Source organism: Salvia miltiorrhiza, chromosome 6, assembly GCF_028751815.1.
Source record: "Salvia miltiorrhiza cultivar Shanhuang (shh) chromosome 6, IMPLAD_Smil_shh, whole genome shotgun sequence".
NCBI classification, from domain to species: domain Eukaryota; kingdom Viridiplantae; phylum Streptophyta; class Magnoliopsida; order Lamiales; family Lamiaceae; genus Salvia; species Salvia miltiorrhiza.
Window position 1 is genome coordinate 38,667,477 of NC_080392.1, and position 13,765 is coordinate 38,681,241.

Sequence of the window (13,765 nt, forward strand, 5' to 3'; positions counted from 1 at the left end):
CACACTTGTTGATTACTATATAAATCCATTCGATTGAACTTTTGTTCTGGAACTTCATGCTTAGATGCCTTATATCAAGCACAATTATCACCATCATTTTGGTGCTTTGATAACTGAATTTTGTTTCTGGCTTATGAAAATGATGACCCTGAAATTGTGGTCGATTTTCGTTCTAGTGTAGGGGAATTACCCTACATAAGGTAATATATAAAGAGTGGACACCATCATTTGTTCCCAAATTCGTACATTTAGGTACTACTAGAAACTTATTAACGTTGGCTACAAATATTAGCAATTAAATCATACCAGTATGCTTTTACGTGTCTCTGTATCCTTGGAGATTGGATTATTACATAATTCTTTTTATCACGTTAGAGACGGAGAGAATCATTGTGTGGGGGAAGCTGTTCTTTCAGTTGGATTGTTTGCTTTAGTACAATTTTTTCCATCTTAAGCAGACATCTCTTTGAAGGTAATTTCGATGCTATTTCTGTGGGAAGTGTTTATATTTCAATATTGTATTTAAGTAGATATTACTATGTCTGTATTGGTCCGCATATCTATAATTTATTTATAGTATATTAAAAAGACAATTTAAAATTAATTTCAAGATTGAGTGTAATTGCATGATTAAAATGAAATTGAAGGATGCTATCATGCTAATATTTTATCTTTTTTTCCCTCTTTCCTATACATCCATGAATCACACATATGGCCTTAAATAGTGCAACAAATATTTTTCTTTTTATTTCCTTTTTTTATATTCTTATTTTTCTATTTTATTTATTTTCTAAAATTTTATTAAATTTTTTGATATGCATATCAAGTTAAGATCATGAAAGCTTTAATTTAATAAATTTATGTAAATATTAGATTTAAAACATAAAAGTTTGTTTAAAGATTAAATTTAAAATAAAATAAAATTCTCTCTCCATCTCTCCTGTTTTTTGAATAAGTCAAATTTGCATTTCTTTTTTATTTTTATTTTCATTTTTTTTCTATTTCATAATATTAGTTTTTACTATTGTTTTGAATTCTTCTTTATTTTTGTACTTTCAGCTCAAATATATCAAACTAAAATTATACTTTTTCTGGTATTTATGACTTTTTACATATAAAAACATTTTGAACGAATACAAATGCTAGTAAATACTGAAGCGTAGACACTACACGAGGTGCAACACAAGCACAAAAAAGTACAGATATTCCAATTTTTTGATTGTTTTAAACTCCCGTGATTCACGAATATGACCTCTTCAAAATATTTTTGCTTTATGGATTTTCCCCTATAACTATAAAACTTAGGGGACTTCTTTATTTTGAAAGTATTCGTATTTAAATGGGATTAATTCCTTCTCAGCCTCAGCGTGGTATATTAGCTTATCTCCACTATGACTACTCACTACAACATGCTTCACGTTATATATAAATTTATGGGTCATGCTTCATAACTCAAGATTTATTAAAAAAAAACACATATTTTGTTCGATTTGATAACCTCTAGCTACACTGAAACACGAAATAATTGAATGTTGAATAAATGCAGTTTTTTTCCGCTGTGTATAGCTTATTTTGGAATTTTTTGTAGCATCTTTTCTCAAAAAGTTAAAGATTAGTAATCGTATACTATAGAGTATAGTTAAGATACTGAACAAATTAATGAGTCCAATCAACTAGGAAAAAGATTGATCGTGCATTTATTGTTTATTAATGTGCACATTATATTTCATACTTATCGTTAATAGCTACACTAATTATCTCGACAGACTGCTTAAAGTCCTAAAAAGATAAAGATGCACTATGTTATATATTTTGAACGTGGGTTTTGCTTTAGAAATTGATGATAATCGAGTTTGATTCGTTTTCACTTTTAAGTTTATTTATAAATCGAGTTCATTTGACTAATTACTGGACGACAAACGGTGTCTTTGTTTTAATTTTCTAATTTATTTAAATATTTATATTTATTTCTAAAGAGATAGTGGCTGGAGCATAATTTGCTAGTTCAGTCATTGCATAGGCATTATTACACAGGGAAATGGCCTTCCTTAGATGGACCTATTCCTTAGTACTCAATGACTTCAAAACTTTTTTTTTTTTTTCTTAGTAGTAGTTTTCTGTTTTATCTATTTTCTATTTTTATCACCTAATAATTCAATGTGGGCGAGAGATTGTCTTATATCAATGATTCAACGAGGATTCTAATTGGTAGAGTGAGTGAATTTATAACAAAAGAATTACTATAAATTTATATTTTCATCCCAAGTCTTTCAAATCAAGTTTTTTTGTAAATGTCTGAATTAATGATATGAAATACACACAATTTATTGATTATTATGTACATGAACGTTATTCATAACATGCTCACAACCGATTTATAATACTAGTCGTAGATTTCATGTAGCCATTAGAAAACTTGATTTAAAAAGTTCTCCCCCATATTTATAATGGAGGTCTTTTTAGACTTTTTTGCACATATTAATAAAAAGAAATTATACCTAAATTAAGTTAAAATGGAGGTCTTTTTAGACGTTTCTTCTATACTTTTAAAATTTATTCAAATTTTATGCAAAAATCCACATCAATCAATGGAATTACCTGAAAAATATATCGTCTAGTTTTTTTTTTTTTTTTTTGAAATATAGTTCATATAATAGATTTTTTCTGCATCTGCTTTTTTCTATAATTATGCAATGAGACTGAGCTGCCATAATATTATACTCCCTCCATATTCAAATAAGTGTCATATGTCATAAAATTATACTTATAAAGAAAGAGTATAATTTTACATGTATACCCTTAATTATAGTATTTTCTAACTTTAAAATGAAGTGGAGAAATCATGAAGATAATGTATTTAATTATAATATTAAAGACATGGGTAAAATTAGAAGTTTAACTTAATTTTACTCTAAAGTCTCATAATATGACACTTAAAAAAATATAAGAAAAAACTCTATAATTTAACACTTAGACTACATTTACTTTGATGGATAAATTTATCCATGAAAAATGATGGATAACAAAAATTTATGCATTTAAATGTCTTCTTATCTTTCTTTTTCAATATTTGACATAAAAGAGATGGTCACCATTTTTCCTTTCTTATTTTCACTTCAAGGATGGATAATATTATCACACAAAAAATAGAGGGATAATATTATCCATATTTGAAGCGAAAATAAAGAAGAAAAAATGTGAACATTTCTTTTGTGTCAAATGTTGAAAAAGGAAAGAGACATTTAAAGGCATAAATATGTGTTATCCATCTTTTTCCATTGATAAATTTATTCATCAAAGTAAACGCAGCCTTATTTGAAAAGGGAGGGAATGTATATATTTTTTTTGATATTCCAACTTTTTGAAAATTGTTTAAAATGTGTATTAGATATTCTTTTCATAATGTAAACAACTACACGCTTACTTATAGGTTTTTAGCAACAACACAATCGTATCAATAAGATTTGGTCCATACCGTCCAAATTCCGCATCATACAAAATTTAGTTAGATATTTTATTTTTTGGTGTTATCTTAAATTTATAGCTTTTAATTTTCCATTAGTTAAAGTAAGCATGATTACGTACCACAGATGTTTGGAGTACAATATACTCCCACCGTCCCGCTCCAAACGTCTCATTTCTTTTGAGTACAGAGATTAAGAAATGTATATAAATTAGATAAAGTGAGTATACAGTAAATAAAGTGAATTGGTGGAAATTGTTTAAATATTAAATATAGAGAGAAACTGTATTGCCAAAAAAGAAAATGAGATATTTGGAGTGGGACAACCCAAAATAAAAAATTGGACATTTGCAATGGGACGGAGGAAGTATCTTCTTTGCCTCGTTTTATCCTTCGTTATCTTGCCTGTTGGTTTGCTCTTTTGTATTATCCCTTGGTACCTCTGGTACATGTTTTCATTAATAATATGTTTCACCTTTTTCCAATAAAAAAAAATGATTCTAAAAAAAAAAAAGCATCACCACGTCATATATTTGAAGAGGTGGTCTTGGGTACACCTGGGGTGTACCGTACAATCGGGTTATACCTTCACTTAAACTTTGACCCGCACCTTGATTTGAACCCATATCCTGACTCAACCCATATAAATAATACTACCTCCGTCCACGAAAGAACTTTCTATCTTTCCTTTTTGGGACGTCCACAAAAGAACTTCCTACCTATTTTTGGACTATACCCCACCACTTATAATCCTCTTACTTTTCACTTTTCACAACTCTCAATATTAATTACTCCCTCCGTCCCATTAATAAAGACATAGGTCTTTTGGGCACGGAGATTAAGGAGAGGTAGATTAGTTGTTCAAGTGTTGTGGCCCACCACTATTAGTGTAGTTGATTAGTTTTAATTTAGTGTATTTATTTATTTCTATTTAATGTTTTAGTTGAATTTTAAATTTTTGTAATTTCATTAATTTCGAAAATTTTAATTAATTTAAATGAATTAAATAAAAAATATTGTCTGGAAACTCAACCCCCACCTCCGACAACCACCACCGCCGCCTCCGACAACCACCACCGCCACCTCCGACACCACCGCCACCTCAGAAATTCAACCTCCAATTCATACCCAAAATCGACACTACCGCCGCCGCCTACGACAACCACCACCACCTCAGAAATTCAACCCCCAAATCAAACCCAGAAATCAAACCCAAAATCGAACCTGCAAAATCGAACCCAAAATCGAATCGCGGAAAACCCTAGCCCCTAACCCAAAAATCGAATCGCGGCAAACACAGAGTCTAGGGAGAGAGAGATGAGCGAGAGAGATGAGGGAGAACCGAGAGGGGAAGAGAGAGGAGTCGGACAGAGAGAGATGCGAGGGGAAGAAGGAAGGTGGTCGCGGCGCGGCCCCAGAGCCGTCGTCGGCTGGAGAAGGAGAAGCAGGCGGCGGCGAAGAAGGAGAAGAGAAGGGGAGGGGCGCAGCGCTGCAAACCCTAGTCCACCGGGGAGGGGGGAGAAAACGAAGGAGAGGAGGCAAACGATTCCGTCGGAGGAAGCAAAGCCACCGCTGCTGTGCAGTCGAAAGGAGAAGAGATGGGGGTGGGTGACGGCCGAACATGGGGTGGGGGACGGCTGTTCAGCCGGAGAAGAAGCAGCAGGCGGCGGCTGCACCGCTGAGGCGACGTCTTCGTCGGGCGAGAGAGAGAGAGAGAGAGAGAGAGAGAGAGAGAGAGAGAGAGGGCGAGATGGGGATGGATACCGCCGGCCTTCGTCGGGAGGTGTTGCGGTCAGGGCGGCGCCGGCGGCGAGAGAGCCAAGAGAGAGAGGGGGGGTCGATTCTGGGAGAGCTCAGAGGGTAGAAAATTGGTTTAGAGTTTTTTTTTGGTCTTATTTATACTTTAATTAAGATGCAATTAATTAGTGTATATTAAAGCCTAATTCTTTCCTTATTTGGAAGTGTGTCTTTATTATTGGGACACCCCAATAAGGAAAGTGTGTCTTCAATAATGGGACGGAGGGAGTATAACACATTTTCATCACTCCCAATACACTCAACTACCTTTTATCCACTCTCAATACACTCAATAATATTTTTTCTTAAAACCCGTGGCACTCCCTCCTAGGAAGTTCTTTCATGGACGGAGGGAGTATTATTTTAAATAAGGGTCAACCCGATTGTACGGTACACCCAAATGTATCCAAGATTTTGTGATATTTGAAACATGACACGTCTCTTATAACGATTTAAATTAAATGAAATAGATATTGGACTACTATATAATTATGATAATTATTAGTATGTTATAAGCCAACATAAAACACATTCATGAGCAATTTTTGTCGTGAGTCACGCATGCTTACACCTTTTTATTAGTAAGCATATCTGATTTTTTGTTTGTTTTTTTTTGGTAACGTTGAAATGAACTGTTACATGGCATTCTCAACAACATACGGCTATTTATCTAAATAAATGTAATCAGATAATATTAATCGAGTTTAAAATATAATCAAATTATTATATTATCCATTTATCCTTAGGGTTAGGATTCGAGTGCCCTCGGTCAAACTTCAGATTAGATCCTAAGAAGTCGGGTCAATTGGTCGTTTTTCCAAAATTTATTCTTAACTCACCTTAATCAATTTAACAAATAGTAATTAATATTCCCCAGAATCTTTTCATATTACAGAACCAATTTGCAAAAAACCACATTAGTACATTATATAAATCCAAAAAATTGCAGCTCAAATCACATCACATGGTAACTAATTAATCCGACTGACAAAATCTCTGTGAGATTAATATTTTTTGTGTTTTTTTTCCCAAATCCCAACTGATAAAACTTCCACGCACACACTGACAGTTGCATTCACTAAATCAGCACACACAATAGCCAAACGACGTCGCATTCGCGCTTGCCGGAGAGATGGCGGAGGAGGACGTCCTCGGCGGCGGCGGCGGCGGAGGTGGATTCGTGAGGGCGGATCAGATAGATCTGAAGAGCCTCGACGAGCAGCTCCACCGGCACCTCAGCCGAGCTCTGACTATGGAGAAGAAGAAGCAGGAGAATGGAGGGAAGCAGCAGGATGAATTGAGGGAGATTCCGGTCAGGCACGGCTGGGAAATCGACGCCTCGAAGCTCGTCGTCAAATCGGTACTCGCGCGCGGCACTTTTGGCACCGTTCATCGCGGCGTTTACGACGGACAGGATGTTGCAGGTATCTGCATTATTATTATTATTTTTTTTTGGTATGAGATTTCAATTTGATTGATTTTTGTATTGCTGGTTTCAATTTTTCAATTTTTCCCCTTTTTTTCCAAGTTTGTGAAAATAGGTTTTAGATAGCTGATATATGCTGATTGGAATTCAGCAAATGTGGCTAATTGACATTTTGTTTTTTGTGAATGGAAAATCTTATTGATGAAATTACTATGCATAGCATGGTTTGTTAATTTGTCCCATTAAAGCTTGCAGTATTTCAAGAATTTTTGTTTCATACAGCTGCTTTACATGTCAAAATTGTTGATGATATGAAGAAAATAAATTATGGCTAGTTGATAGTTGAGTTACAAACTTATTCTGATGAAATAAGTAAATATTGATGTAAAGTTACACACATAGTTCACACTAATTTCGAACTGCTACTGTGTTTTTATTCCCTGTCTCTTTACTGATCTTAGTTGTGGAGGAGTGACCAAAACAGTTTCGAGTCTGTATCCTATTTCTTATCTGGTCCTTTGCACTATTAAATGAGTTCTTTGCATCACTAAATGTTGATTTCTTCCATCTTCAGTAAAACTTCTCGACTGGGGTGAAGAAGGCCATAGAACACAGGCTGAAGTAGCTTCTCTTCGAGCGGCCTTCGCGCAAGAAGTTGCTGTATGGCACAAGCTTGATCATCCCAATGTAACAAAGGTAAGAATTTGTTGTTTAAAATGTTTGATCATTGCTTGTCTTTTTATCTTCTATGTTATGGCAGATACTTGGTCATCTGTAACATCCAATCTAATAATGTAATAATTTGCTTGTCCTATCTTCTATTTTATGGCACAAACTTGATCTCAATGTAACAAAGGTAATAATTTGCTAGTGAAAATGTTTGGTCATTTGAGCTTTTATTTTCTATTGCAAATTGTTCATATTTCATGTCAAATGTGATAAAAAAACTCAAGATGCTTTTTCTTGATTCTCATTTTGAGCATTAGACTAGGTGGTAGAATTGTCCAATTTATGATACTTTCGAGCATATTAAGATTTGTTCATGCCTTGGTTGTGAATCGCCTTTGTAGTTTGTTGGAGCTACGTTGGGTGCATCAGAGCTCAACATACAAAAAGACAACGGTCATATGGGAATGCCGCGTAATGTCTGTTGCGTCGTAGTCGAATATTTACCTGGAGGTACACTTAAGAATTTCTTGATTAGAAATTCGAGGGCAAAACTTGCTTTCAAAGTTGTTATTCAACTAGCTTTGGATCTTGCACGAGGGTAAGATTTCACCTTTGTTGCATTAATTTTATATTTGTTGGGATTTTTCAATCACTTAACTATGCCTACCAAATTTTCACAGATTAAGTTATCTTCACTCTAAGAAGATTGTGCATAGGGATGTGAAAACAGAGAACATGTTACTCGACAAGAATCGAACAGTCAAAATCGCTGATTTTGGTGTTGCACGTGTCGAGGCTTCAAATCCTAACGAGATGACTGGGGAGACTGGTACCCTAGGTTACATGGCACCCGAGGTATTTCTAGACATTTGGTTAAATATTATATATTATTTTAATATGATTCATTTTTTGTTGTTCAATATATGACAGGTCCTGAATGGTCACCCTTATAATAGGAAATGTGATGTATATAGTTTTGGTATTTGCTTATGGGAGATATATTGTTGTGACATGCCATATCCAAATCTTAGCTTCTCCGAATTGACTTCAGCTGTTGTGCATCAGGTAGACAACTCTAAATTGTGTGTTTAAAAATGATTCAGTCTTGTACTTAAATCAATTTTAAATCATTGTATGCAGAATCTGAGACCAGACATACCTCGATGTTGCCCAAGTTCAATAGCAAATGTGATGAAACGATGTTGGGATGCGAATTCGGACAAGAGACCCGAGATGGATGAAGTGGTTTCCATGGTGGAAGCCATTGATACATCAAAAGGAGGAGGCATGATTCCTCCTAATAAATCTCAAGGTTGTTTCTGCTTTCGCACGAATCGAGGACCTTGAGAAATTTCACCACTTGGTCATAAAAAGGTCATTAATTTGAAGTTTGTACAGTGTTGATGTAATCATGTAACTGTTATTTAACAACAATTCCGGACATAAAGATTAATAAGTTTTAATGTGATACAGTTGACACTTATGATGTAATATTGATGAGTATATGGATTCGTGGTGTTTGGAGCTTTTCATGCATTCAAAATCTTACCATTCTTATGTGATAATTCATTTTATAGTTAGAGATTTATCAAATTAATGATTATGACACAGACAACATATTTTTATCCGATGATTATTATTATCTAGTTGAAATTTTCCATCAAATTATCTGAATTGTTTCTTTTAAAGTTTCTATTAGTCTAGAAAAGGTTTTTGGAATCGTTGTTTTTCAGATCCATGTCTCACAACATTATTTTTTCTTTTTGTATACTTTATCATTTCAATTTGTCTTTGTATTTTTTTGGAAACTCATTATTTACGCCTTTAATAAGTTACTTTTCGACCAAATTTATGTCATCTGTGCGAAGCCTTGGTGCCGGAACCACCTAAACTGAAATAAATTTGGTGAAAGTGAAATGAGCGAAAAATACTTGCTAGTTTTAGGACCGTAACCATTATTATATATTATTATGTATATGTATATTATTAAATTTACTTAATAAATATTCACTAAATATAATACGACGATAGGCATGCACATATTTATGTGTTATAGGCTAATTTATAATATAATTAGATAAATTTCTATAACTTTATTACATGTTTTTTTTTTAGAATTGCAAGAGGTATAAATGTTAATATAACGGTTAAAAACATGACATTATGTTATTAAAATTAAATTGTTGTCATAAATTCTGCTATTATAAAGTCAGTATATTAATTGTTGATTAAATTTTTTAATGAATATATATATATATATATATATATATATATATATATATATATATATATATATATAGGGTTGGGTTCCGGTGGATCCCTATGCTTATAATAGATCCGTAGATCCAAATCTAGACCACACATTTATGACATGTGGCGCATCAAGATGGTGACACGTGGCAAGGCATTTCAAGGCAAAATCTGGAGAGGGGTAAAATTGGAATGTAATTTTCGAAAAAAAAAAAAAAAATAGATTTTCTCAAAATAGGTATATTTTAGATGCATAAAGTTTTATACGAGAATGCATGAACTTTTATATCAAAATGCCTAAAGTTTCATATAAAAATGCATAAGATTTCACCCCACCCCCCACACCCCTGAACCCCACCCCCCACCCCCCCCAAATTTTTTTTTATTTTTTTTTATTTTTTTAAAAACTGATTTTCTGACCACTGACCCACCCCTACCCCCCACCCCCTCACCCACCCACCCCTCCCCCCACAATTTTTTTTTCTCAAAAACTGATTTTCTGACCACTGACCCCCCCACCCACCCACCCCCCACCCCACCCCCCCAAATTTTTTTTTTGAAAATCAATTTTTTAAAAAAAAAAAATTTGCGGGGGTGGGTGGGGGGGTGGGGGTGGGCCAGCAATCAGAAAATCAGTTTTTGAAAAAAAAAAAAATTGGGGGTGGGGGGGGGGGGTTGGGGTGGGGCAGGGGTGGGGTGGCGAAACTACCAGTTTTATTAAAATGAAATGCATTTTTTGTATAGTTTAATGCATTTTTATGTGAAAACTTTATGCATTTTTGTTTGATTTTATATGCATGTGAAACATGCCTATTTTTGGGGGGTGGTAATGGGGAGGGTTGGGGGGTGGTGTGGGCTGGATTGGGGGGTGGTATGGGGTGGGGTGGTGAAAATATCAAAACTGGAAAAATTAAATGCATTTTTCTGTTCAAAGTTATGCATTTCATGTGAAAACTTTATGCATCTTTGTGTGAAACTATATGCATCTAAAGTATATCTATTTTGAGAAAATCTAAAAAAAAATATATATATTTTTAATTATTAAATCCGAAAATTACATTCCAATTTTACCCCTCCAGATTTTGCCTTGGAATGCTTGGAAGCTCCTTGCCACGTGTCACCATCTTGATGCGCCACATGTCATAAATGTGTGGTCAAGATTTGGATCTAGGGATCTATTATAAGCATTGGGATCTATATGATCCCATTCCTATATATATATATATATATATATATATATATATATATAGGGCAGAGTTCAACAAGAACATAAATATTTGCAAAGTTTAGAGTCATAATCTTGTTCGTTAGATCGATATTAATCAAGGGCTGAGATTAAAAGCTAATATAATTAATATAATAATTTTTGAAAATAAAATTGGTAAGATCCCTTAAATTACTCACTTCCCTCTCTCCTCTCTCCTCTCTCATCTCTCTCTCTCTTCCGTCACTTTTTCCCACTTCCTTCTCTCCTCTCTCCTCTCTCATCTCTCTCTCTCCCGTCCCTTTTTCCCTATCTCTCTCATCTCTCACACAGAACACACACACACACAGAACACACACAAGAGGTGGCGTTGCCTCCTTCCTTTGCGCCGCCCAAGTTCAGCCCACAAGTTCAGAGCCACCGCCGCCCTCAAGTTCAGAGCCACCGCCGCCTTCGAACGCCCTCAAGTTCAGCCACCGCCGCCCAAGTTCAGCCACCGCCGCCTTCGAACGCCCTCAAGTTCAGCCACCACCGCCGCCTTCGAACGCCCCAAGTTCAGCCTACAAGTTCAGAACCACCGCCGCCCTCAAGTTCAGAGCCACCGCCGCCTTCGAACGCCCCAAGTTCAGCCACCACCGCCGCCTTCTGAACTCCGGCCGCCGCCCCCTTCTCCGTGCATTGAACATTCGCCGGAGAAGAGGAAGGGGGCGGCAGATTTTGTAAATAATTTTATTGAACTTATACGTATAATTCTGTGAACTTTTGAATTTGTGGTATTGAACTTCTGAACTTGTGTTGAACTTGTGTTGAACTTGTCTTGAATGATGTTGAAGTTTTCTGGTGTTTAATGGGGGAAAATCGTGAGAGAGAAAGAGGTAGATGGGAGAGTAGGATTGAACTTGTAGATATAGTTTTATGAACTTGCAAATACAGTTTTACAAACTTTCAGATATAGTTTTATGAACTTAATTATGTATTTTGATTTTAAGAGAGAGAGAGAGAGGGGACGAGAGAGAGAGGGGAGAGAGGAGAGAGGAGATAGGAGAGAGAAAGAAGTAAATTAAGGGATATTATAAATCTCACCAATTTTAATTATATTAACTTTTAATCTCAGCCTTTGATCAAGATTGATCTGACGAACCAAATTGCGACTCCATTCTCCATCTAATATTGTGTTTCCGTAGAATGCAACCCTATATATATATATATATATATATATATATATATACTATTAATATGTATCAATTCAAAAAATTGCATATTGAAAATAGTCGTTATCATAATTTTTAATTTGAGGGTAAATATAGTTTTTGACCTATTGTTTGAGCGTTTTCTAAAAAATATATCACCCTAAGTATAATTACAAAATAATACACATCGTTTTACTTTTTTTCTTATTTGTGGCCATTAAAAATTCAGCTATCGGTATTTGACGTGTTCCGGCCATCTCCTCCGACGATTCCTCCCTCCCCGCCATCTCCTTTGTCGCCCCTTGGAAGGTGCCATCTCGTTCGTCGCCCTTTCCCCACCCACCGCCATCTCCTTCGCCATCGATCGTCATGTAAGTTTGGATTCGTTATTTTTTTTGTTTGGTCTACTCTAAACACATTTATTCGAATTTCAATATCATTACAATCTACGATGAATTCGAGAAATCAAAAGATATCTTAATTGAAGAGAAATTGATACAAAGAACATAATTCTGAAAGTTTTCTTAACTTATCAATCAAAAGTAAAAACATCATAATAAAGATACCCACTGCTTCCAATCAAAATTAGTGAAGGAAGGGAGGAACTGGAAGCAGCAGTAAATTGATGACATGGAGGAAAAAGTAGTTGTGCTTTTCCAGAGATTATGAGCTAGGATTGAATGAGGAGGGAATAGAAAGAAGAAGAAGCTCCAGTAACTCAGATGCGCTTTTTCGAAGTAAAAAATCATTTTTGCAGATAAAAAGATGTGTTATTTTAAATACATGGATTTTCGTTCGTTTTTCCTTTTTATTAATTATGTATGTCTGCCATGTTGGCGCTTGGCCGGAACACGTCAAATACCGACAACTGGATAATTTTTACGGGCCACAAATAAGAAAAAAGTAACATGATGGATATTATTTTATAATTATGCTTGGGTGATATATATTTTTGAGAAAACGTCCAAAAAGTGAGTTAAAAACTTATATTTATCCTTTATATATTGTATACGTGTAATATACTATTACTACGTATGATTTTCATAAATTGCATATTGAAAATAATGGAAAATACAAGTTATTATATGTTATATATTATGAGATATAGATGTTGAATGATTCAATTAAGTCCAAGTATACATATGAATGTACGGTGAATTATCACTTTTTAAAATAAGGATTAAGTATCAAATAAGCCCCTAACATAGGGGCCCTTTTCACGTTTAGATCCTTATAGTCGAACTTGGTCCAACTAAACCCTCAAACTACTTAATTTCGACCTCTGCCCTAACGGTGAGTTAACGCCATCCGTTTTTAATTTTTTTTTGTACTTTAATCGATGGGCCCCACCATTAATGTAAGCACGAGTTTCTTAACAACCCATGCCATACCAATCGTCTCTTCATCTTCATCCTCTTCCCATTGCCTCTTCACCGGCGAACCAGAGAAGTTGAGAGAAGACGAGCGAGCTGAAGACTAACCATTTGAGTGCAACCAACAAATCTCGATCAAGGTAAGTGGTAAACTTTTAAAAAAAATTGTTTGAAAAAAGTTTATTAGTTGCAGAGCATGCAATTTTTTTTGGATTTGAGAAGTGTGCTAGTGTTATTGTTTTCGTACATGCAATGTTGAATGTGAAATGGTTTTTTCTTTTCTTATTATTTCTGTTGCAGCATGCCTCGTTTAATTTTCGTTTTTAATTACTGGGGTGTATGGAAGAAGGTGTCTGAAACTGAACCTAATATTTATGACGACTATAATTCTAT

The 13,765-nt window shown here is 34.7% G+C and overlaps 1 protein-coding gene across 5 annotated transcripts; it reads left to right on the forward strand.

Annotated features, from left to right (window-relative positions):
- The first annotated feature begins 307 nt into the window (after positions 1-307).
- On the forward strand, positions 308-8,882 carry LOC130989412 (serine/threonine-protein kinase STY13-like). 5 transcript variants are annotated; one of them, XM_057913408.1, is made up of 7 exons: positions 308-472; positions 6,330-6,684; positions 7,261-7,382; positions 7,757-7,953; positions 8,036-8,210; positions 8,286-8,420; positions 8,496-8,882. In XM_057913408.1, the coding sequence occupies exons 2-7, from the start codon at positions 6,393-6,395 to the stop codon at positions 8,700-8,702; spliced, it is 1,128 nt and encodes a 375-aa protein (XP_057769391.1). In that variant the 5' UTR covers positions 308-472; positions 6,330-6,392; the 3' UTR covers positions 8,703-8,882. The 5 variants fall into 5 exon arrangements, with proteins under 5 accessions (XP_057769391.1, XP_057769389.1, XP_057769390.1 ...); XM_057913407.1 differs by lacking the exon at positions 308-472 and adding an exon at positions 6,044-6,227; XM_057913409.1 differs by lacking the exon at positions 308-472 and adding an exon at positions 6,103-6,227 and having other exon boundaries at positions 6,348-6,684.
- Positions 8,883-13,765: the final 4,883 nt, after the last annotated feature.